The sequence below is a fragment of the Moschus berezovskii genome, chromosome 26, assembly GCF_049115385.1.
Source record: "Moschus berezovskii isolate FMDL1 chromosome 26, NW_MosBer_1.0, whole genome shotgun sequence".
NCBI classification, from domain to species: domain Eukaryota; kingdom Metazoa; phylum Chordata; class Mammalia; order Artiodactyla; family Moschidae; genus Moschus; species Moschus berezovskii.
This window is the reverse complement of record NC_142485.1, coordinates 21,778,135-21,803,814: the sequence shown is the minus strand read 5'-3', so window position 1 is coordinate 21,803,814 and position 25,680 is coordinate 21,778,135. Positions and strand designations below refer to the sequence as shown.

The window sequence follows — 25,680 nt, the reverse complement described above, 5'->3', positions numbered from 1 at the left end:
TGCAAAGACTTCTGAATCTTACAGGACAGATTGGAGTCAATTCAGGTGACTTAGAAAATGAGTCCAGGGTGCTCATATGTGATGGACAATAATGTTCTCAGTCACTCAATCATGTCCGACTCTGTGACCCCATGGACTGTAGCCTGCCAGGCTCCTCTGTCCATGGAATTGGAATTTTTCAGGCAAGAATATTGGAGTGGGTTGCCATTTTCCTATTCCAGTGGATCTTCCCAACCCAGCAATGGAACCCGCGTCCCTTGCATCTCCTGCATTGGCAGTCAGATTCTTTACCCTGAGCACTCTCTGGGCAGCCCAGACAATAATAATCATATTTTAATTAATACTGTTTTCGGCCTTTAGATCCTGAAGACGTATTTTTAACTATAAATCTTACAAATCAGAATTTAATTAAGAAGTGTGAATAAGAAAGCTCATTGAGATAAAAATCTATCAGACCACAGGATTTGGAGTGAACATCCACACTATAGTGGTGATGATCATAATGAAAATTAGAAAATTTTATGTTTTTGAGATGAAGACACTATAAATTCACAGGAATGATATTGGAAATGTCCAAAGGACCTAGATAAGAAATTAGGACAGAAGGAGTTAATGCTGTATGAATCTGTCAAATTTATAGTCTCTCTTTGCATCTAGATTGTCTCAGAACTGTTTAACTTTCTTCCTTTAATGTTATAAAAATACTTGCCAAAGGTGAGTGCAATAAGTTAACTAATATTATGGTAAGGACTTAAAGGCAAAACTTCTATGTAATCTGTTCCCCAACGGGTTAATAAAACTCTTTCACCTTCTTCATCAAAGAAATAAAACCAGAAGTCAGCCTCAACTTAAATGTAAATGTGGCTTAGAAATGACACAGTAATACCACTTGGCATTTCTTAAGTTAGCCTGCTCTTTCTGCGCTGGATAAAAATAAAGAAAAGAAAGCATCTAAAACAGAACCGCCCTATTACAACCCAAATTTGCCCATGAAAGCAGAAATTTTCTGGCCTGCATCTATGCGTTTTTTCCACTTTCCGTAGCCTCCCACACGATAATGACTTATGCATGGAATTCAGGGACTTTATATTTTTCTTTTGAATGCAAAATGAATGCCAACATGGAAAATGTGAATGCTGGCCATTTTCAAAAAGATACACACAGACCTCTAAGGAAACCAGAGAGCATCCAGAATGATATTTGGTCAGTCTGGGGTACCAGAATTCTAGTACATTCCTGGTCTTTACAGGATGAGAATATTTACCTTTCTGGCATGTGCTTAGTCAGAATAGCTTGAAATTTTTGGTGGGCAGTCAGACTCCTTTTCAATAGACTGAAGTGACCCAAAACCAGCACTGCGGTTAATCTTGTTTATGACTGAAATCAATAAGCCAGTCCATGTTATGTGCTGACCATTCTTGTGTGGCGTAGAAACTGGAAGTGTCTGCTCTTGAATGAGATTTTTCTTTTACAATTCAGTCATTAGGTTTCATTATGGGACACATTTGGATTAGTCATTTTTATAAGGTTGCATTTACATTGGTGTAATTTGTTGCCTTTAACTAAGGCTTTGAATAATTCAAGCAGATAGGATGGATGGATATCTGGAATGTGTTTATATCCTGACCTTATCTTATGCCTGGTTTTCTTGTTTACTTCAAATTTTTATGGCCAAATTCTAACAGAAATATACAAACTTAAACTCCTTGGAAGCCAAACAGAATGAGACTGAAATTCGTAAAGAACTATTTCAATTGTCTTACTGTGCTCACATCTTCTTTTTGATTCACCTGAATCCTTACCTGAAGAGTTTAGATTTTATACCTATTAAAGATGTCTGCGGGGGAAAGGAGGCTGTAGAATCTCATTCCATGGAGACAATGAAGTTTGTTGCCTCTCTGGGTCTTAGAACTGGTGCCTACTTTGAATCCAGGCTTACCCTGAGATACGTAGCCTTAGGCAGGTCATTTAACTTCTCTAAGCTTTAACAAAAGGGGATGACAGAGAATGAGATGGCTGGATGGCATCACCAACTCGATGGACATGAGTTTGAGTGAACTCCGGGAGTTGGTGATAGACAGGGAGGCCTGGCGTGCTGTGATTCATGGGGTCGCAAAGAGTCAGACACGACTGAGCGACTGAACTGAACTGAAGCTTTAACAATACTAGCTTGCAAACTGGTCATAGTAGCAAAGGGATGTATGTAAATATATTTAATCTGAAAGTGGGCTAAATCATGTCCGACTCTTTGTGACCCCTACCAGGCTCCTCCATGGGATTTTCCAGGCAACAGTACTGGAGTGGGTTGCCATTTCCTTCTCCAGGGGATCTTCCCGACCTAGGGATCGAACCCGGGTCTCCCTCATTGCAGGCACTTTACCATCTGGGCCACCTGGGAAGCCCATTTAACCTAAGGCATTGCAAATGGTGTGTGGTATGCCTTCTTATGCATGAATTATGTGTCCATACGAGCTAAACTGATTACCCAGAGTTTCTTAGTCACTCCCTGGAGTAAATGTGTCCTGGTGATTTGGGGTCCGTATTAGCTCTTTCACATGTTAATATATTACACGTGTTGTCTCTGTAGCTCAGGTTTTGCATGAGCAGTTCCCTAGTGACCTTTGGTGCAATTCAAACCAAATAGCCAATAGATTTCTGTAGCAATTTGTTTCCACAAAAATTAACCAGGGAAGCGTGTAAGTTAGAGCAACTAGTTTCTTCCGGTGAATTATTAAGTATAGCGGTCCAGATATTTTCCTAGTGGAATTTTAAATTATACACACACACACACACACACACACACACACACACATTCGTGCTCCTGCTCAGTTGCTCAGTCATGTCTGACTCTTTGTGATCCCATAGACTATAGCCCACAAGGCTCCCCGTCCTTGGGATTCTCCAGGCGAGAGTGCTGGAGTTTGTTGCCATCTCTTCCTCCAGGGATCCTCCCAACCCAGGGATCAAACCAACATCTCTTCTGTCTCCTGCATTGACAGGCAGGTTCTTTACCACTAGCGCTACTGGGTTATTCATTAATAGGTCAATCAATCCAGCTACATTTAAAAGTATCGTCAATGATTTTTGACCAGAGATACTAAATGTAAAATTTTCTTCTAGTATTAGCCTGCTTCTTGAAGAAATAACCCTATTAAGGTTGTTAATTGGAAGCTTTATAGAAACCTCTTATTTAATCTTTCATAGCATTTTTTAAGCACTCTCTTTTCCAAGATAGATTTTGACTTTAGAATTATATGCTGAACTATATGTATATATTTTATTTTTTTAATAGGTGGTGAAATGACAAAACTTCCTCTCTTCTTCAATCAGTGAATTTGAAGTAATCTTTCATCAAGTTTCATCTCCTTTAGTCTCATATGGAATGTATCTCTCTGTCTGTTGTTAAACTACGATGACATGTCTGTAGCTATCAGAAAGAGAAGCTGGGAAGAACATGTGACCCAATGGATGGGACAGCCTTTTAGTTCTGATGATTGTAACACAGCATGTCATCATGGACTAGCAGCTGACAGCTTGCAGGCAAGTATGGAAAAAGATGCAACTCTAAATGTGGACCGCAAAGAGAGGTGTGTTTCACTCCCAGACTGCTGTCATGGCTCAGACCTGAGAGAGATTCCTGGGAGGCCAATGGGTCACATTTCAAAGGAGGTGGATGAAGATGACAGCCATGAAGGTGAAGATCAGTTCCTTTCTCTGGAGGCCAGCACAGAAACACTCGTGCATGTTTCTGATGAGGACACCGATTCTGATCTGTATCTCACAGATGATAAACAGATTCTAACTACTCAAGGGCCTGAAACATCAGACCAGCATAGCGTCAAAGGAGCAGGCTCCTTAGTAAAGACGCTACCCATTGTGGAAAGTAACCAGGATTCTTATGACTCCTGGGGAATGGCTGGTGGAGTTGATTTAGGGCTGGTTGAGGAAAAGGGGGACAGGAAAGTTGTTGACATGGTGAGTAAAAGCCTGGAGCTTTGTAAGGAGATAAGCTTAAGTGAAATAAAAGATCGGTCCAAAATGAATTCTTGCAGTTCTTTGAATGTGAAAGATATTGTGCCGGAAAAGCAATTGCTTAATTCTGCTGTAATTGCTCAGCATCGAAGGAAACCCGACTTCCCTAAAGATGAACATGAAAGCAACACCTGCAGTGCAGTACAAGATAAGTTATTGGCTATTCCTCGTATGGACAGAGGACTGCCATTATTAAAAACAGATCCTGGAAGCTGCCTTCTGCAGCCTCCTTCCTGCCCTAGTGGAATGTCAGCTGAAAATGGCCTGGAGACGAGTGGTTTCTCAGAACATCAAAACAAAAGTCTTCCAAAGTTCAACTCAGGAGATGGCATGCAGTGTTTACACTTCAAGGAGACTCTGGCCACCCAGGAACCCACAGATAACCAAGTCAGACTTCGTAAAAGAAAGGTAAGACACATGCACCAATTATCTGGCATTTGGAATTTTGTAAATATCCTTATTTCCATCATTTATTATTCTTGCTAGGGTTAAAAAGATATGTTGATGTTCCTTTTGCCCCATAGTGTAGCTGTGTGACTTAAAGAGAATCTTGGGAAAATCATCACAATATGTAAAAATTAAAACAGGATAACCTGTTTCACTAATAATATTTATAATTGTTCCTGAACATTTTAGTTTGGAATTGTGTTGAAGATAGACCTGATTTCACTTTCTTTGGAATTAAATAGCCACCAGATAGCTCATAGATCTGAAGGGCAATCTCTGATTTTCTGAAAGAATATCATGGTATCTTTAAATTAAAATTATATATTTCAGTTTGTTTCTCCTTCCCCTGTAGAAAATACATTTTATTATAATAAAAGTGGTATAAGTCACATATTTTAAATGAGCCCTTTGCATATACCAAGGCAGCAGTACCCCCTTCCCCAAAATATGCTAATGCTATTTTAAATGATACCCTGGCACATTTGCTATCCATAGCTGTATGAACTTTCTGTTAACTTTTGACCAAAAGGAACAATAACTGAAACAAAATTTTATGCTGAGGCACCTTTGACTAATCCTGTAGATACCATGATCCCTTAAGAAGTGTACAAGTGAGAGACACAAGGATTGGAGACAAACTATATGAATCATGGTTTAGTTAGAGAACTCTTGACTAAAGTTTGTCATACCTTTATGATTTCCCCAGCATTCTTCCCACAATGCAGTACTCTATAATCCTGATGTAAATACAAGTACTATTTCTTCTGTAAATCTAACATGCCATTGACGTTTTAAAAAACCCCTGCAGATTGGACATTTCAGGGCAGCAACCTTGCCCTTCTTGATACAACATGAGTCCATAATTCCAACTCTCCTAAGACAAAACTAAACTTCTCATTTCTGCACAACTGGAGCTATCAACAGTGAGAAGCAAAAACTCCAGCTCCCTTTTGGTGAAGAAATCTGGTTTCCATAAACCATAAACGTGGTTTTGCTAACAAACTAGATCAGTAACGTGTCGTAAGTTTAAGTGAAGTCAAAACTTTACAGCAAAGATCAGTGTTCTCAAACTGTTAATACATGCCCACAGAGCATTCTGTGCTTCTGGCGAACTCTTCCTTCCTTATATAAATTGTATTAGAATGTTAATGCTGCATAAAGTTGTTATGATTGGAATGCTCAGGTTGCTTTTTCAAAAATGTCCATATAGTCAATCAAATCTGTTAGAGGGAATGCAGTAATGACATAAGAAAGTATTAACTGACCTATGACATAGTTCCCCTAAAATATGACAGACCCTGCCCAACTGCCGACAGGAACATTAAACATTCCAGAAACATATGCTCACCACTTGGACACTTACATCAACTCCAAGAATGCAGGAAGGAATTTGCTCTTGGATGTGTCACTATAGCATGGTTGCATTATGAGAGCCATAATTATATCTCATTTACAAGTTCTAACTTAAATGTTCTGTTTTAAGCATTTCATCATTCTAAAGTATTATGGCATTGTCTGGAGGAGTGTTTGTTTTGACTCTACAACTCATTTGGGGCGCTTTGTAATAAACAGATTAAATTCAAAATTTGAGGTTTGGAAATTACTCTGGAAAAGTATGGTTACAAGAGAAGAAACCTCTAGAATCAGTGTGTAGGAATTTTTGTTCCATTTGATTTTGAATGCATGTTATAATAGCTTGAAGTTGCCCACTAGCCATTTTAGAACTTACCAAAAGAAATAATAAAACAAATGCATAAATATATATGTACAGATATGTCCATCATTGTATTGTATGTTACTGACAAAAAGGACACAACAAAAATTTCCATCAATTAAGGATGTATAATCATTGTGAATCATTGTGAAGAAAGCTGATTGCCGAAAAATTGATGCTTTTGAACTGTGGTGCTGGAGAAGACTCTTGAGAGTCCCTTGGACTGCAGGGAGATCCAACCAGTCCATTCTAAAGGAGATCAATCCTGGGTATTCATTGGAAGGACTGATGCTAAAGTTGAAACTCCAATACTTTGGCCACCTCATGTGACAAGTTGACTCACTGGAAAAGACTCTGATGCTGGGAAAGGTTGGGGGCAGGAGGAGAAGGGGATGACAGAGAATGAGGTGGCTGGATGGCATCACTGACTCTATGGACATGAGTTTGAGTGAACTCCGGGAGCTGGTGATGGACAGGGAGGCCTGGCGTGCTGTGATTCATGGGGTCGCGGAGAGTCGGACATGACTGAGTGACTGAACTGAACTGAACTGAATCATTGTTTAGTGTATAATGATTGTTTAATCTGTAGTTTGGAATGGTATGCAGCCATGAAAAAGATGGAGTGAGATCATGTTCTCTAACTGAACGGTATTCATGATATAGTGTGTGTAGAGAAAGACAGTGGCAGGCCAATATTTGCAGGGTGTCTCAGTCTGATAAGATGAAATATGTGGATACAGATACCCTTTCTGCTGCTGCTGCTGCGTCACTTCAGTCGTGTCCGACTCTGTGTGACCCCATAGACAGAAGCCCACCAGGGTCCCCCATCCCTGGGATTCTCCAGGCAAGAACACTGGAGTGGGTTGCCATTTCCTTCTCCAATGTGTGAAAGTGAAAAGTAAGAGTGAAGTCGCTCAGTCGTGTCCGACCCTTAGCGACCCCATGGACTGCAGCCTGCCAGGCTCCTCCATCCATGGGAGTTTCTAGGCAAGAGTACTGGAGTGGCTTGCCATTGCCTTCTCTGATGACCCTCTCTAGATTGCCTAAATAAGAATATGCAATATTCTAGATAAATAGGCACAAAATTGTTGACAACATTTACTTTGAGATAACAGAAGTAAAAGGGCATTTTCCATTTTCGGCCTATATATTTTTTATAAAAGGTGTTAGTGAAAGTGGCCCAGTTGTGTCTGACTCTTTGAGACTCCATGGACTATACAGTCCATGAAATTCTCCAGGCCAGAATACTGGAGTGGGTAGCTATTCCCTTCTTCAGAGGATCTTCCCAATCCAGGGATCAAACCCAGGTCTCTTGCACTGCAGGTGGATTCTTTACCAGCTGAGCCTCCAGGGAAACCCAAAGGTAATAGTATTCTGGGCAAAATGCATACAATGAACAGTTATAAAAACGAAATAATATTAGATTCTAATATTAGACCATCTTCCTAGGTGGCTCAGGAGTAAACAATCCACCTGCCAATACAAGAGACTCAGGAGATGTGGGTTCAGTTAACTATTTGAAGCATTTTCTACATGGCATAAGATGACCCTTATTTATACAGTTATTATGATTATTATTACTTTTATGACATGGAAGCAAATACAGACTTTTTCAGAATATCAACAAAATTCTAGTATAGCTAGTGTAAAACTTATCTCCAGATAAGCCTCTGGAGAGACACATGGACCACATTTTCATATCTAAAGTCTTAAGGGTCTGATTGTGAAAGTAGTTTGCTAAGTTGTCTGTATCTTTTAAATTATTTGTCAAGCATGGTGACAGCTTTGAGATAAGAGCTTAGAAAGGTAAAGCAGAATAAGCTAATAAAATTTTAGTTAGAGAACTTTAATCAGCTCATTATCTGATGGGTATATGAGTAAACCAAATCTGTCATTGAATTTATGAACATGAATTTTTTGCAGGCGGGAGTATAATCAGGTTCTAAGACTTGGGAAGAAAACAAAAACAAAAACAGAGTTTCTAAGAGTAGTTCTCAGAATGCACTGAAATACTACTTCAGAGTTATCATTGTAATTTGGACATAAATTCCTTCAAACCTATAAATATTGGCAGACATTTGTTGTTCAGCATGATGTATTTTTTCTTGTTTTCCAGTGATATTTCTGGCCATCAAAGATAGCCAGACATACTTATTAGAAGTCTCAGTTGGAGACTTTATTACAAATGACTGCATTTTTAATAAATATAGATAAATATTGACCTTTTAAGCTAATAATAATTCCCTTCAATATGGTGAAATATATCATTAAATAAAAGCCGCTGAAATAAAAGGAAAACCAAATAGATCATGAGCAGACATCAGTGCATGAGCCAAGAAGGTCATGTGGCATGTGACCAGCGCTTATAGGCTGTGGGTGGGTCTTTGGGGTAAGGCAGCTGGTTAAGAGCAATTCTCAGAGACAAGTTCCAAAGAAATGTGGGGGAGGAAGATAGTCTAAGAAGTGGTCTCTTCAAACCAGATGGGATGTGAAGATGGAAAACATGTAGGGAAAGACTTGAGGTTAGACTTTTTTTTTTTAAGAGCCAGTATATTTGTTCTTGATGGTGGTTTACTAATTAAAGAGAGTCCAAAATTCAGTCTTCTCTAGAGACTATTTAAATAGTTCCCCAATTTTTGAATAGCCATAATAGTTGTATAAATATATAAAATATTTTTATTGGCTTTCATAATACATATTCCATGTTACCAAGCAGAATAAACTACAAAAGATAATATAAAAATGATTTGAGTTTTGACATCCAGTTTTCCCATTTGAACAAAAACCTCACATTCCAACAGGCAACAAAAGTATCCTTTATGCTATCGATCTGGCTGCTTTCACAGAAAATCAGCATAAAAGTGGCTTGACCAACATCTTTCTCTCACACATACATAATAATTGGGTACAGGTAATTCTGGAATGGTATGTTTTCTAAACCTTAGACCCTCTTATCCAACTGGTCTACCACCTTGAGCATTTATCCATATCCAGATTAGTAAGAAGAGGGAAGTGTACCGGGATGACCACACTCAGGTAAAGGCAGGACCCAGAAAGAGCACATTTCTTTGTTTCTAATATTTCATGTTCTAGAACTTAGTTGCATGGCCACATCTAGCAATAAGCACTGAGAGAGTTTGCATTCTGGGCAATCTGGTGTCTGCTAAAAATCCTATTATCAAAAAGAAGAAAAAATGTATATTGAAGGATAACTGATAACATGAATATATTGAGGAACAACACCTAACATAAATATATTCCAGTATATTATGGCAGAAAGAGAAGAAGGACTAAAGAGCCTCTTGATGAAAGTGAAAGAGAAGAGTGAAAAAGTTGGCTTAAAATTCAACATTCAGAAAACTAAGATCATAGCATCTGGTCACACCACTTCATGGCAAATAGATGGGGAAATAGTGACAGACTTTCCTTTTTTGGGCTCCAAAATCACTGCAGATGGTGACTGAAGCCATGAAATTAAAAGACACTTGCTCCTTGGAAGAAAAGTTATGACCAACCTGGACAACATATTAAAGAGCAGAGACATTACTTTGCCACCAAAGGTCCATCGAGTCAAAGCTATGGTTTTTCCAGTAATCATGTATGGATGTGAGAGTTGAACTGTAAAGAAGACTGAGGGCCAAAGAATTGATGCTTTTGAACTGTGGTGCTGGAGAAGACTTTTGAGAGTCCCTTGGACAGCAAGGAAATCCAACCAGTCCATCCTAAAGGAAATCAGTCCTGAATATTCATTGGAAGGACTGATGCTGAAGCTGAAACTCCAATCCTTTGGCCACCTGATGCGAAGGACTGACTCACTGGAAAAGACCCTGATGCTGGCAAAGATTGAAGGCAGGAGGAGAAGGGGACAACAGAGGATGAGATGGTTAGATGGCATCACTGACTCAATGGACATGAGTTTGAGTAAACTCTGGGAGTTGGTGATGGACAGGGAGGCCTGGCGAGCTGCAGTCCATGGGGTCGCAAAGAGTCGGACACAATTGAGTGACTGAACTGAACGAACTGAGTATATCGTGGCACACTGTGAATGAGATAACAGGCTGCATATATATATATCCTATGGTATTCTGTGGCAAATCCTTGATGCTTTAACTTCACATTGCAGAATATCTTTTCATGTTGGGGAACTATTTTATGTGTCGAAGTGATGTTGATCAAATGCTATTAATATACTCTTTCTTTTGGAAAAATTGCCCAAAGCCAAAACAGCATACTGTACATAGTAGTGCAGTGTTAGTTGCTCAGTCGTGTCTCACTCTTTGCGTCCCTATGGACTGTAGCCCGCCAGGCTTCTCTGTCCATGGGATTCTCCTGGCAAGAATACTGGAGTGGGTTGCCATGCCCTCCGTCAAGATATCCCTGACCCAGGGATTGAACCTGGGTTCCTGCATTGCAGACAGACTCTTTACCGTCTGAGCGACCAGAGAAGCAGTGGTAGCTCAGACAGTAAATACTATACTATACTATACTTTAGTATAATACATACTATATCTTTTGAAAAATATAATACATTCATTGTTGTTGTTTAGTCACTAAGTCTTGTCTGACTCTTTCGCAACCCCATGGATCACAGCCTGCCAGACTCCTCTGTTCATGGGATTGCCCAGGCAAGAATACTGGAGTGGGTGGCCAGTTTCTTCTTCAGGGGATCTTTCTGACTCAGGGATTGAACTCGTATCTCCTACTTGGCAGGAGTGTTCTTTCCCACGGAGCCACCGGGGAAACCCAATACATTCTGAAATGACTGAAAAAAATAAAATATTTTCTCCTTATCCTATCTTTAAAATATATACATATTTGGTGAAAGCACACCTATACCTGAAATGACTTTCTCATTTCTTTCTATGACCTTCCTGATCTTTTCTGTCTCCTGAATGCCTATATGAGGGCTTAGTAGCATGAGAAGGCTGACATTGACCAGTGGGTGACATAGAGAACATAATAAATTACGCAGAATATAGAATGGACTGAGATAAGAGGCCAGCTGGAAGAATATAAAGAGGAAGGAAAAATTGTCTAAGAAATGAAAACCTAAAGATGGCTAAGCTGTGGCCCCAACATTGAATGAAATCAAGGACTAGTGGAAGAATTAGAGTTTGTTTTTCAGTTGACAATGAAGGATGGACTGGGAAACAGGGTTAAGTCTACATAGCTCTGTGTATAGATTCTTAATGACAATATGATTTTACATGAAGATCACACTGGTTTTAAACACATAGGCTTATTGAGCAGACTGTATTGTTTTTAAACCTTTTCCCCTAGCTCTAACACTAGGGCTGGCAGAGAAAAGTTGTTACCAGGTAGAAAAATCTATGTGTAGATGGATAACACAGGTCTTCTCAGCCATATTTTTAGTAGGATTTGTGTCCCAGCTTTGTAAGTAGCTCATTTTGTGTGTTAGGCCAGTGAAAACCATCAAATTATCACATGCCATTTAAACTGGATTTTTGCCTCGAAAACAACTGGAAAGCAAAAAAAATATTTACAGATAGTTGGGGCTCAAATATTTTGCCTCACAGCAAACATAATTCCCCCAAATTAACCAGAATGCAAAAAACATTTAATTATATGATAAAAGATAACACTAGACATATTGTCTGGTAAAATTAATAATTAATACTGATCATCTTCAGTATCCCAAGTCCCGTCCTGTGGACCGTGGTACACCACCATAAGCTGAATGGCAGAGTTCACTACCCTGTGAAGCATATAGTCCCTGACATGCTGCTGGTATCCCCAGACACAGCATTTGTTTGACTAACACATAATGCCAGCACTGAGGGAGGGAATGGTAGTGAGAAAGGAAGAGAGGATGGCATGGAAGGAATAGGATCAGGGAGAAGAAGGAAAACAGGAAAAGAGAGGCAGAGAGGGATACAGAGAGAGAGATGGATGGGCTCAACCAGGTACCAAGGGAAGCACCAGTCAGTTGGAAAAGAAAGCAACCATATAATTCCTTGACATTTGTAGCAGGCAGAAATCAGATTCTCTTTCAACATGATGGAGTTATGGTCATCACCAGTACAAGTTTAATAAGGAGACAAGGAACACAAACTTTAACTCCAGTGATTACAGAGCTGCTGCTACTGCTGCTAAGTCACTTCAGTCGTGTCCGACTCTGTGTGACCCCATAGACGGAAGCCCACCAGGCTCCCCCATCCCTGGGATTCTCCAGGCAAGAACACTGGAGTGGGTTGCCATTTCCTTCTCCAATGTGTGAAAGTGAAAAGTGAAAGTGAAGTCGCTCAGTCGTGTCCGACCCTTAGCGACCCCACGGACTGCAGCCCGCCAGGCTCCTCCATCCATGGGATTTTCCAGGCAAGAGTACTGGAGTGGCTTGTTATTGCCTTCTCCGGATTACAGAGCAGGTGGAGACAAATAATACTTCCTGCCATTTCACAGGAGGAACTCTGCCAACTAGAGGCAGTGTTCATGCTTTGTGTCTCCAACAAGCTGAAAGCAAAGACCTGATAAGCTCATATTTTAAAATCCTCAAGTGTCTTCACCTTGAAGGAACTGTCTCCAGTTTTCTCAGCTGGATCTGTTGCTTGATTGTTTTCACCCATAGAGGACTTACTCTGATTAGAATGTTTACTGTAAATACACCTGGTCCCACCATTACTAACGAAAACGTCGGCTCATTTGGGGGCAGTTTTATGTCTGTAACGATTCAGTTTTGTGTCTGTAGCATCCATCTCAGTACTTAGAATCCTACTCATAAGTGCTTAAATGAATGAATAGCCTTGCCAGGGTAAAGGATTTATTTTTAGAAGACAATATCAGATGTCAAGAACCCAAGTCATAAGGATACAGAAGAAATGAGGCTTATATAACCAAAAATCACTGACCAATTATCTCATACTTTATAATCTCCTCTATATTCTCCCTGCTGGTAATAGTTCCTTGCTAAAAGAGGGATGAGGGGACGAGAGGGAAGAGATAATTATGTAAATTCTGGTCTCTTACGCATCCTACAAATTTAAGATCGTTATTATCTTTTGCCAACAGTCAATTGTCACTAAATAGTTACATAGCAATCAGAGTGGTGAATGTTATTTAGAAACTATTTAGTTGTCTTCAGAAAAGAGTGGGCAAGGGTGACTGTGAAGAGGAAAATATTAGAATATCTGTTCACATTTGTTTGTTTGTTTTTTGGCCATTCCTCTTGGCATGTGGGAAGTTAGTTTCCCAGACCAGGGATCCAACCCACATGCCCTGCAGTGGAAGCACAGATTTTTAACCACTGGACTGCCAGGGAAGTCCCCATTCACATTTATTTGTAATTTATCCTTTAATTATGTATATATTTTATAAGATACAAGATATGTTGCTACAAAATTATGTTATAAGTAAATAGTATACACATGTTTGCTGAAAAGTACATAATCAAAAATGTTGGGAGGCCACTGGTTTAGAATATCTCTAGCTTTTCTGGTTAATATAATTTTGGGGACACTGGAAGTAGAAACGAGATGATAGGAATAATAGAGTAAGAAATTAAAGGACAAATTAATAAGGGAGATGGAGAGACTTTTGTTTAGAGAGTGTCAGACAATAGTAAATTTATTTTCAATTTATGTGTGGAAACCACATAGAGAGATTTGATGCCATGTGCCATTATGGCAGAAAAATATACTCTGAATGAGAGTGATTAGATCTTAAATGTTTCTTGTTCCAGATATTTGTGAAAAAAGTAGTTATGATGTGTGATAGACCTCTGATCCAAGCAGTGACTTGGACCAAAACAGCAAATTTACGTTATTAGTAACAAGATCATTATTAAGTTCACATTAACCCAACATCAGCTTTTATTGGAGCAAGAAATAATATACTTTTATGATGTTATTTTAAATAATTAATGGGTGTTTCAGAGCCAGTTGCACATTAGAGTCTATCTTAATAGTGAAACTGATTTAGTTTCTTCCTGGTGGGTTTCTCTTACTATAAACCAGGACCAACTTATTAATCTTTTAATACCAACAAAACTACCAAAGGTTTTGGCTGCCTCCCTCGAAGAAATGCCAGTATCCACAAAAGTTGGGATAACTATCAAAACCCTTAAAACAGGGCCCTGCCTCTGTTATCTGGGCACTAAGCACAGTGGTGCCAATGGAATCTGTTCATTTTCTGGCTCATGTTCTTAGAAATAAAGTACTTATCCCTGCTGCCAACAAGATCTCTACTTTACAAATAATTTTATGTTGAGAAAATTATAGTGATTCTTTAGAGATAACCTCAACATGTTCAAAGGAAATACAAGCAAATAAGAAAGTCCACTTTTATTCTTTTTTCAGTTCTATTTCTACATTGGCATAGGAATAAAACTAGTGATTAATGAACCTCTTCCATTTTGGGTTCTATTTTTTGAGCCAGTAAAACTTCAAAAGGATATACTGCTTTTTATATACATTGAAAGTTAACCCAGAGTTTTGTTTTGTTTTTTTAGTTGAAATAGCATCATTATTTGGTCTAGAAAATGAATAGCTTGGTCTGAACTTGATTTTCTAACCAAGAAATTAAGCTGTAATGAGGAGGAGCATCATCTAAATTGAGGGGTGTTTTTAATCTGTGTGAGCTTTATGTATTCTTGAAAAATGCAGACAACAGTCCCTACATCACAGGTTGTTATGTTATTAAATGAGATGGAAAATGTGGTTCAACGCTACATATCACAACCACTAGAAAAATCCATTATTTAGCCAAAATTTGAGGTGAAGATTTGACAGATAAATAACTGAAGAATTGCAGAATTAGATCTGGGAATTGGTCAAATTCTCGTGGAACCTATAGTCACAGTATATATAACCAATAAGGGTAGAGTAGCTACTTTAGTTGGAGATCTCTAGAACAGTTCATTGCTCATGGTAAATCTCCACAGCTCCTACACTGTGGTTCTGTAAAAAATAATTAAGCCAATGAACTCTAAAACTAAACTGCTTCCCTCACACACAGCTTTGTAATCATGTAGGTTATTTACTGTCTCTGTACCTCAGTTTTCTTACCTATATAATGGGATGCTTCATTTTTTTCTCGAGAAGATAAAGTTCATATGTATGCAGTAATTAGAACAGTCCCTGACACCTAGCAAACACTGTGTGACTTCATCTATTAGCAGTAGGAGTTGTTATTTTCTGTTTGTTTTATTAAAATGCCCTAGTCACAGATCCAAGAATAAGCTGAACTATCTGGGAATAATTATGGAAAAAGACTGACAACATTTGAGAGAGGATTTAGAAAGTAAGTCAACCCATCCTTGCTATCTAATTATCATTATAGAGTACAGTCTGGAATATGCATTCCCCCATGCACTTTGCCATGTATGGTGCAGAATCTGAATAAGCATCATATAGCATATAGCATCCTTACCTCAAGGAGCTTACACAGTGGTAGGGGCAATATAATACAAATAACAAAATATTCAGTTAAGCAAACTTGTAACCTTAACACCTATTACTATTAGAACCTAATGTAATACTAGGTTTTGAACCACAAGTATAGTAATACCCTGCCTCAACCTAATGCACTTGTACACAGTATTAAGATCGATGGAGCGGGATATTCCTGGTGATCTAATGGTTGGGGCTTCACCTTCCAATGCAGGGGGTGTGGGTTTGATCCCTGATCGAACTAAGGTGGGACTTAGCATGTGGGAGCTAAGACCCCATATGCCTCTGGCCAGGATGGGGAACCCCTGCAGATGAGCGGGTCAGGGAAGGCTTCACCCAGGGTGTGTCTGAGCTGAGCTTGCAAGGCACTAGAGAATTTCTGTTTGTGAGAATAAGGGAGAGGGATCTCTTTGTGCTTGCTTTAAACTGTTCTTGGAAAATACCATTTTATTTTTAAATACACAGACTTAAGGAAGTAAGTGAAATAAGCAAATACTTCAAAAAGACCATTTTGTAAACAGACACTTTTAAATATTAAGGTTTTTTTTTTCTTTTTTGAAGAATATTTCATAGTGATATGAAAATCAAAAGAGGATGGATGGTACTTCATGTACCAGGCTTTAGCTTCGGCAAAACAGTTTTCTGTTCTTAAACTTAGGTTTTTAGCTAAGTAGTTTCTGGGCTCACTTTATCTTAAATAAATACATAAACAAATAATCTCAGTTTCAGCATACTAATGGGTTCTGGAAAAAATGCTAGTCATGTTAATTTGCTCCCCAGCTAGTGTTTGATTAGTTAGTAGAAAAGCGAAATGAATCATGGAAATTTGTTTGATGACTGAAGCATCAACAGAATGGTTCAATTATATAATAATGATGAAATGAGATGAGATGGTGATTCCTACTTTTATATCTTCATAGATATGTTAAAAATCATTTATGGCTGTGTGTGAGCGTGCTCAGTCATGTCTGACTCTTTGCAACCTCATGGACTGTAGCCCACTAGCCTCCTCTGTCCATGGAATTTTCCAGGCAAGATTACTGTAGTGGGTGGCTGTTTCCTTCTCTGGGAATCTTCCCAACCCAGAGATCGAACCTGCATCTGTTGAGTCTCCTGCATTGGCGGGCAGATTCTTTACCACTGCATACAAATTTCATTTATGAATTTCTCAATAAATTAAACTTTTTCTTAAGAGAATTACAGAATGTATAAAGCAAAGCCCAAATCTATAGCAAGAAATCTAAGAGTAAAATAAGTTCATTTAATAATATACTATGTATGTATAATTAATAATGACTACATTATATACACATGTACCTAATTGTCAATATATGCAATAATCAAGCACAATTTGAGATGTGATATTTGCCTGCCTGCAGTAAGTACAGTCTTTACTGAGACATGGAGTAGAAGATAGATAACATAGGAACTAAGTGGTTGCTCTTGCCAGGAGGTTAGTAAGTCAGCTGATGGTGCTCTGCTTCTTCCTCAGTGCGAAAGAAACTAGAATCAGGCTCTGCCTCTGTGGTGAATATCATCTTTGAGACCTGTGGACCTTTTCCTCACACTCCCACTCCTCAAAGGCACAGGGAAGTGGCGTTTGAGTCAACACAGCTGACCAGAGCCTGCATTAAGGAATAGCTGAATTCTTGGTGCAGAATATCTTTCTCACAGAATGCATTTGCCATTGTGTAGCTGAGACTTTTGATTTTCAGTCCATCCCTAAAATCCCTTGCATTTTGTCTTCATTTTGCTGTAAGATGGTCACATGGTGTTGAATGTCCTGTCACATGTTGATTTACCCTACAAGCAACATGTCGCTCATTTGCCTGGACTGTTGTAGGTAGCATCCTATAAACAGATAAGATATGAGAGATGGAGAATTTGCTTTTCATAGGTTCATGGACTGTTCCAACAGGAGGAGACTTTAAACATCCATGCATTTCACTTTAACTGGAATAATGTGTGTATCTTGACAAGACCAAAGACCTGTAATTTAGCATGTTAACAGAGGTATGTCCTGTTACCAAGGCAAAGTTGCTGCCCCCCGGGAAAGATGCTGACTTGCATATTATCATGGAAAAGCTGTAATTTAAAAGTAATCAGAAAGAATTGGCCAACACTGAAATGTAACACAAACCTAATATTAAGGTTTTTTTTGAACGATGAAAGGAAATGTTTTATCCTCCTATTTCAGACATTTGTCCACGCTGTGTGCAGGAAAAAAAATGTCTTTGCGAACTGAACTACCATTTCAGGTATATATTGACAAAAATATAAATTTTTAGAAGCTGAAAATGGAGTCCAAATGATTTTTTCTCAGCTTCTCTTGCTTTCTAGTTTAATAGTAAAAAGTCACTCTTTCCTGAGACATGAATTTTCATTTAATTCAGTTATTCTGTACCCTTTCCCTATGATCAACCTAGACCTTTATCATAAATATTATCTCTGTCCACTTAGAAGTTACAAAGTGCTTTCTCTCAGATGTCCACAGTGTTTGGGTTGAGGCATGATAAATTTTAAACAAGCTGAAAAGTATTTCAAACAACTTCCATACTGTGAGCAATCCTTAAGGAGGCCAGAAGAGAAAAGAAGCTAGCCAGTCATTTCAGTATCATCTTCATGAAAAGTTTTCTTTTAAACATATCAATAATCATGTAAAACACTACATTTTTATACCTAAAATTCTATCTGGATTAGAAACAAAGATCATGCAACATTGTACATCAGCCTATCCTGGACAACTTACAATGAAAATAAATCTATTTTTCCCATGCAGTACCTTATAATTATTATAATCCTAAATTTCCAACCCTGACCACTAATAAAAATGTATGTTTTTGATAGAGAATGAATGTGCAACAGTTGTATTGCTTGCATGAAACCAGTTGATTAAGAAATTTAATTTCTAACTTTAATATAAATCTTTTCATTTTTAAGAGAACTGCATTTACTCTGGAGATATAAGGTAAGTCACATTAATAAAGTGAGTGATGCATTTGAGTTGCTACTCAGTTTGTATATGTGCCATGCTGATCTGGAGTGCTGGTTATTGTGCAGATTATTACAGCAAAAATTGGCACACACATAGTTGTTTAAGGTAGGGAAGAATGGGCGTCCCAGGTGGTGCAGTGGTAAAAAAATTGCCTGTGAACTCAGGAGATTCAGGTTGGATCCCTGGGTCAGGAAGATCCCCTGAAGGAGGAAATGGCAACCCACTCCAGTATTCTTGCCTGGGAAATACTATGGTCAGGGGATCCTGGCAGGCTGCAGTCCATGGGGTTGCAAAGAGTTGGACACAACTGAGCATCCACACAGGGAAGAATAGGTGGGGATGGTATTTGAGAACAAGGAGTGTGCAGGCTTAGTGAGGGAATAAACATTTTTAGGCTACTATTTATCAATCTACATTCAAGTTGTTTTAAATCTGGGTTTATGCTGAGAGACCAAAGCAGAATGTTGGGAATGATCAAAATGATCACTCCATGGTTTCCTACACAATATGGGGGCTTGTAGCAGTCCCAGGGACAGGGGAGCCTGGTGGGCTTCCGTCTATGGGGTCACACAGAGTTGGACATGACTGAAGTGACTGAGCAGCAGCAGCAGCAGAAAGAGCATGTCAATCTCTCCTAGGGAGGAAATAGTAGATGTGTGTTAATTGGAAGGGAGTATCATGCAGCCACAAACTCTTGCTTAAAATACCAAAGGGATGTAGCCAACACTCTTAAGGTGGATCAGAACCTTGTCTAAGGATGTTTAATGATGTTGTTCTATACTTCACATCCATGGGAGTTATACGTGACACAGTATCTTGAAGTCATTATTACCGCTTCATCAATAAAACAATACTGGAAGAATTATTAGCAAATTAGCAAATATTTCTACCTGACATTGTTGGTCAGGCCATTTTCAGATGCCTGGGTATCTCTCTTCTGCAGGCCAGTTATTATGCAACCCTCTGTCGGGGTCAGTGGACACCCAGGTGAGAAGGAGTGAACTGGATTGCCTATGTTCTCAGTGGCATATTATCTCCCAGTGGTACAGAATTCCTTTGCCACTCTGAGAACACCCTTCTGCATTCCTTTTCTCATGCAAATTTTTGAAACCAAAACAGTTGAACAGATGTATACAGTAAGAGGCTTACCTGGTGGCTCAGATAGTAAAGAATCTGCCTGCAATGAAGGAGAGCCAGGTTCCTTCCCTGGGTGGGGAAGATCCCCTGGAGAAGGGAATGGCTACCCACTCCGGTATTCTTGCCTGGTGAATCCCACGGACAGAGGAGCCTGGTGGACTCCTCCTTTGGAAGCCCATGGGGTTGCAAAGAGTCGGACACGACTTACCTATTAACATTTTCACTTTCATACAGTTAAGAGTGAGTCATAAGTAATATCTACCACCCAAATGTACACTCCCATCCCTTCAATTTGGAATGGATTTATATTTACAAGCAAAGAGAGGGCAGAAAGCGTACTTCATACTCTTTGCCTTCCCTCTTGTTACAGGTATGAACTCTCAGCTTCAATCTAAGCCTAGTCCCACCACTGGGCCCTGGACCCCCTCCTCTCTCATCAGTAAAAGGATATCACTCCTAGAACAGCCTTCTCTCTTGGATCAGTGATGTTGCCTTTACTTAGTCATTTCTGTCAGCTTCCAAATATGATGTCCAAAAATATCCCATTAAAATTTAAAAAGAAATCTCTCTTGACACCACATCCTCCTCTTTCTTAGTGTTCCTTTATAGTAATTATTAAATCATTATTAAATAGTTGGCTTTGCTCACTTTCTTCAATTCTTGTCCTCAGCCTCACTGAAAGCAAGCATCTGCTCCTATCCAAACTGCTATGAACAAGCTGGTCAATGAACTTGATGTTGCTCAGTGCCAAATTTTTCCTTGATCAACCCATGGCATTTGTAAAGTTTGATTTCCCTCTTCTTTTAAAATCTGCTTCTTAACACGACCACTAAGATCCTACTCTTGATTCTTTTCGTGCATTTGTTTGGCCCATTCCTTAGTTGGTCTGTTTTATGCTTCCTTAAACTAGAAAGTAAGTTCTTTTGAGAGAAGATGTTGTTTTGTATCCCTCATATCCAAAGAGTGCTTGGTACATTGTAAGTACTCAATAACTCTGTATTGACTAGGTGATTGAATGAAAACAGGAAAAGAGCTGTATAAGTTAAACATATGACCTAAACAAGTGTTTTAATTGACGGTGAATAATAAAATGGATACATCCAAAGACCAAACTGTTCATCTGGTACAGGGAATCAAGTTAATAAAGTCACAGTTAATAAAGCAAAAATAAGAGAAATATCAAATAATAGATGGAACTGAACTGAACTGAAGAGATTTAGATGTCGGTTATTCAAAAACATCTAATAGGAATTCCAGGCAGAAACAACAGAAGCAATGGGAGGTAGCAATATTCATAAAATATTGAAAGGAGTATTTCCTAAGCTGGTAAAGGGCATGGCTCTTCAGATTTAAAGATCTTAGTAAACATTATATGACGCTCAAAAGAAGCAAAGCTGCTCTTAGTTATATCGTGATAAATTTTATGTATCCAAGGATTAAGGAAATGCCTTTAACATACTCAGAGACTTGAAAACAAAGCAACAACAACGAAAAACAAGTTATCACTGTGACATCGATATTGATGGTTTAAATACAGGGTCACAGGAAAGTTAAAGAATACCATCAAATAAACCTAGAATTCTACTTTCAGCTTGTAAATAGAAATCCAATTACAGATTTTATATGTATTCCTTAATTATTATTTATAACTACCTAGGTATACAAACAGATGCAGATGTACACTCACTGGTTTAAGTGTTTGCCCCAGCCTTTTTCATACTCTGGTTTTCCTTTTTTGATCATTCACTGCACCATCAACCATCTCTTGGTCACCTGGAATTTATCTTCATGCACTCTTTTCAAAAGAGACAAGTAAAACCTTACCCAAGAGAACCACTATCACAGAAATTTTGAAGCTTTGCCTGTCCAAGAATATAATTGTTTTCACACATGAAAGACAAGCTGGCTGGGTATAAAATTCTTGAATATAATCTTTCACAAGCAAAACTCCATAGATATCTCTTTGGTACAGCTATGACAGAATGAAAGGATTTGGGATGATGTTATCTTTCTCCTTTTGACATTTTGGTATTATCTATTTGCTTCTCACTGAACACATGTCATTGTAAAAAGAAAAAATAATAATAAAAACAAAGTCATAGGAAAAAAAATAAACCTATTTAATCACTGAAGTGTGGGCAAGATAATGATTCTTATGGATGTTAAAGAACTTAAAAATATGTACCCTTGTATCTTGAGGTCCTTAACTTAATCACATCTGCAAAGACCATTTTTCCAAATAAGATCACATTCATAGATTCTAGGCTGTAGGACACACACATTCCTCCTGGGGGCCACAATTCAACCACTGCAGTACAAAGAAGTAAATTGGTGATTCCAACACTGAGAGATAAGTGCAATGCAAGTCTACACAGGGGGAGAGAACACCCGGAACGAGGTCCAAGTTCAGTCTGAGGGGTTCCGGGAGGCCTTTTGAGTGAACTTTTAAGATAAAACCTGAAGAATGGCAAGGGCAGGAAGGTGGACTGGGAAGAGCTTTCTGAGTGAGAGAGAGAATACAGTGAGCCTCAGCAACTAGGAGAAGTTGAATGTGGCTATAAAATATGAAATGAACAGAAGCACAGAATGAGACTATGTAGGCACACAAGGCCCAGAGTGTGACTGTCCTTGAAAACCTTGACTAGCACCTTGGAATTTTAACGCCATGAATGGGAGCATGATAGAACCACATCAGATAGGTATATTTGGATGCAGTACAGATAATGGACTGACAGCAATTAGAATTGCAATCAAGGAAACCAGTTAGGATGATGTCACAGTAAATTGAGCAAGAGATGGTGGGAAGATTAAGGGGCTTGGCATGAAAAATATTGAGGATGTAGAATTATTATTTCCATAATAACAGCTCATTACAGCTAAACTCACAGGTACTTTTCTACATGTTTCTAAAGTAAAGATGGATACCAAATCTCTAAATTTCTGCCTGAACTTTCTAGAACTATGACTAGCCCAACAGATATATACAGACATGGAGCATGATGTGTCTAATAACAGTTTATAATAGACATTTTGAATTTCTGAAACACATCTTTGATACATGGATTAATTTCCTATAGTTTTAAGAGCTTTACTCACATTGCTTCAAAGTAAATTTAAAATTCATATGGGGTTTTGAGGATTTCAATGTGTTGTTGGTATTACCTGAATTATTTCTTTTTGTGCCATGGTGTGTCTCCCTGCTATTGATTTTTCTTAAAGATACAGTGATTTTGGTTAGCCTTTCCTAGTATGGCTAAGGAAAATTGGTTAGAATAGGTGACTGCTGTTTGATCTCTCTGTGATTCTTGTAGGACTATATCATTTATGTGTCTCCATTTCTCATATGTCCACCTTATCTAGATGCTCATGTTAGAATAAAAACGTACTATGATAAATCCCTTGCTAGCTCCCTGTATTTTCTCTTATTCTATTACCTTCTACATAGTATAATCAGCTTAACTTTCCTAAGAAGACATCATCAGCAGGTGATTTCCCTTCATTAAACAGATTTAATCTCTTAGTTTTTATCATATAAAGTTCATATCCCCCGGCTTGCATTTTAAAGTCCTCTGTATTTAGTCCTTCTTGAGTTTTAAGGCTGTTCTCACCACTCTAATGAGTTTCCTATATAAACACTAGAGATCCATGCTCTTTGGCCATCACAGATTCATAGTGGTTACTCTGTACACCTACTTGCCTCACTTCAGCCTCCCTTTGGAACTTAACTGTTCCAAACTTACTTTCTTTAAGTTTGCAAAGCTATTTCTTCCTCTTCTCTCCCTGAAAATGTCTTCATTAAAGAAAGACATAATATGAATGAAGGTTAATATTTTTTTCATCTTGCTTGAGGATGAACCTAATAAATGCCCTCATTTGGTGGTACTCATATGCTCATTGAGGGCAAAGAATGTGTGTTTCCCCTGTGTATCTTCAGTGACCAATATGAATAGTGAAAAATAGAAGTCATCTAGTGGATGGATGGATAGATGGATGGATGAATGGATGGATGAACTCCATGGATGGGCTCGTGGACAAACTAATGAGTGAGTCTGTACTCTAACCACAACTGACTACAGAACTGTCTCCAATTTCATTAAGGTTGATATAAGAGAAAAATACAGCTTCCTTTACTAGGGAAGAAGGGAAAAAGAAATACTAACTATGCTAGCTTCTCATGTCCTTTATTCTGAATGTTTTAATCTTTGATTTCACATACATGAAGAAGTGTACCCCACAATAACATTGAAGTTGTCTGTAATTTTGTTAATTCACTCAATCATTATTCATTTAGCATTTCTTACCATCTAAATTTTAAGTATTATATTAGTTGCCAGATAATCAAAGATGAATAAGTTACTGTCATTTCCCCCAAGAAACTCAAAAACCTTGAAGGAAAAACATCCATAACTCCAACTCTCATGGTACATGCTCCATTAGCATGGTGACTATTCATCTTGGTTGGTCCAGTCACCTTGGTTATGCCATTTTCCCCACATCCTGCCTTCTTAGCTCCCACTTTCACTCTGAAGTGTCCCATTTGGGTGACAAATTATATAGTTGACTTATGAACTAGCCCTACTAAAAAGAACTGTGGCATTGATGTGTATGTAAAAATGAAAATGTGCTTTGTCTCCTCTCTCTAAACTTCTTGGAGGCATTAGAAAATTCTGTTGAAATTATTAGACTATATTTGCTTATGCTTTTAATTTTCCTAATATTTAGAAACCTCAATCCAACTTTTTGGACAGAGATTCAGCTTTGGATAACTGGTATAATGTTTTAAAACCATCGTAAAAATAAAGCTCTTACAGCTGGATGTTCACAGAAAGTCATGGAAGAGTCAATATTCACAAAGCAGTAAATGATTTGCAAAGCAATTAGCCTGTTGAAGTAGTACTAAAATAATTTCTCATTTATTCTAAAGTTCAAAAAGTATAAATGCTTATTGCTTTAAGTGGATATCTTTCCATCATCATAGTTCATTCCTACAACTTTTGTTTTTGTTGTTGTTCCAAGAGGCAACATACTCACCTCTCCGATTCCCTGGGAGATAGTAAATGTACTGAGAACTGATTCTTGTAGAAGTTTCTCCATCATCCATTCGTAATTCAGTGAAGACCTGATTATGAAATAATGACCCAAGCATGCAGGAACTACAGAAAATACTGGGTTGAAGGAAATGATGAGAGTACAAGTGAGTCTGTAACATTTCACTCTTGCTAATTAGTCTTCCAAAATGACATCCTGGTCTCTTTCACATCACAAACTCAATTAATACCCATATGCATCACGTGTCAATCACTGACCTCAGTCCTTAGTATGTTCTTCTAAAGACCTGAGTAGCAGCCTCAGGGTTTTCATTTCTTTCAGTTTACCTCAGGGCTGAAATCCACCCAGGAGACTCCCCATCTCTGGAAGAGATTTTGTGGTTACATTTATATCTTTCTTTTCATCATGAAACTACTACTGTTTATAAGCTTTATTTTCTATGGTTGCTATTCATAATAGAGTCTTTTATTCACTTTATTTCTTTAATTCACTAAGTATGTCCAAAAATCTCCATGCCTTCTGGGCACATGATAAGAATAACAGGAAATTCATTATTTGAACCACTATTTTTTAACCAAAGACCTGATAGGAAAGATGGCCTTTTGCTGGGCCCTTCACAGTCAGAAAATTTGAGTCTTTTTGAACAAAAATGGAAAATCAAGTTTTTTTTTTTTTCCCAAAGATTTTCAGAAACAACTTTAATTATTAAGATATCTCTACTGTACTTCAAACCACTTTTTGAAGACTGTTAAGCAATTCAACCCTGATACAACATATTTTTTAAGTCAAAAAAGAAAAAAAATTACAAATATTAAGTAATTTGCTTCTTTTTAAAACAGATTACAGTGTGGTCTTCTTTGTCTATGAAAAATGCCATTATATCACTCTCAAAATATGTTCTC

General features: G+C 38.2%; 1 protein-coding gene across 2 annotated transcripts in view; it reads left to right on the top strand.

Moving 5' to 3' along the window:
• Positions 1 to 25,680, top strand: part of DLC1 (DLC1 Rho GTPase activating protein) — a 441,468-nt gene that overhangs the window by 11,299 nt on the left and 404,489 nt on the right. For both annotated transcript variants that reach the window (XM_055416517.2, XM_055416516.2), the window contains exon 2: positions 3,293 to 4,440. In XM_055416517.2, the coding sequence (XP_055272492.2) occupies positions 3,418 to 4,440 (1,023 nt within the window). In that variant the 5' untranslated portion in view covers positions 3,293 to 3,417. The remainder of the gene's footprint in view (positions 1 to 3,292; positions 4,441 to 25,680) is intronic.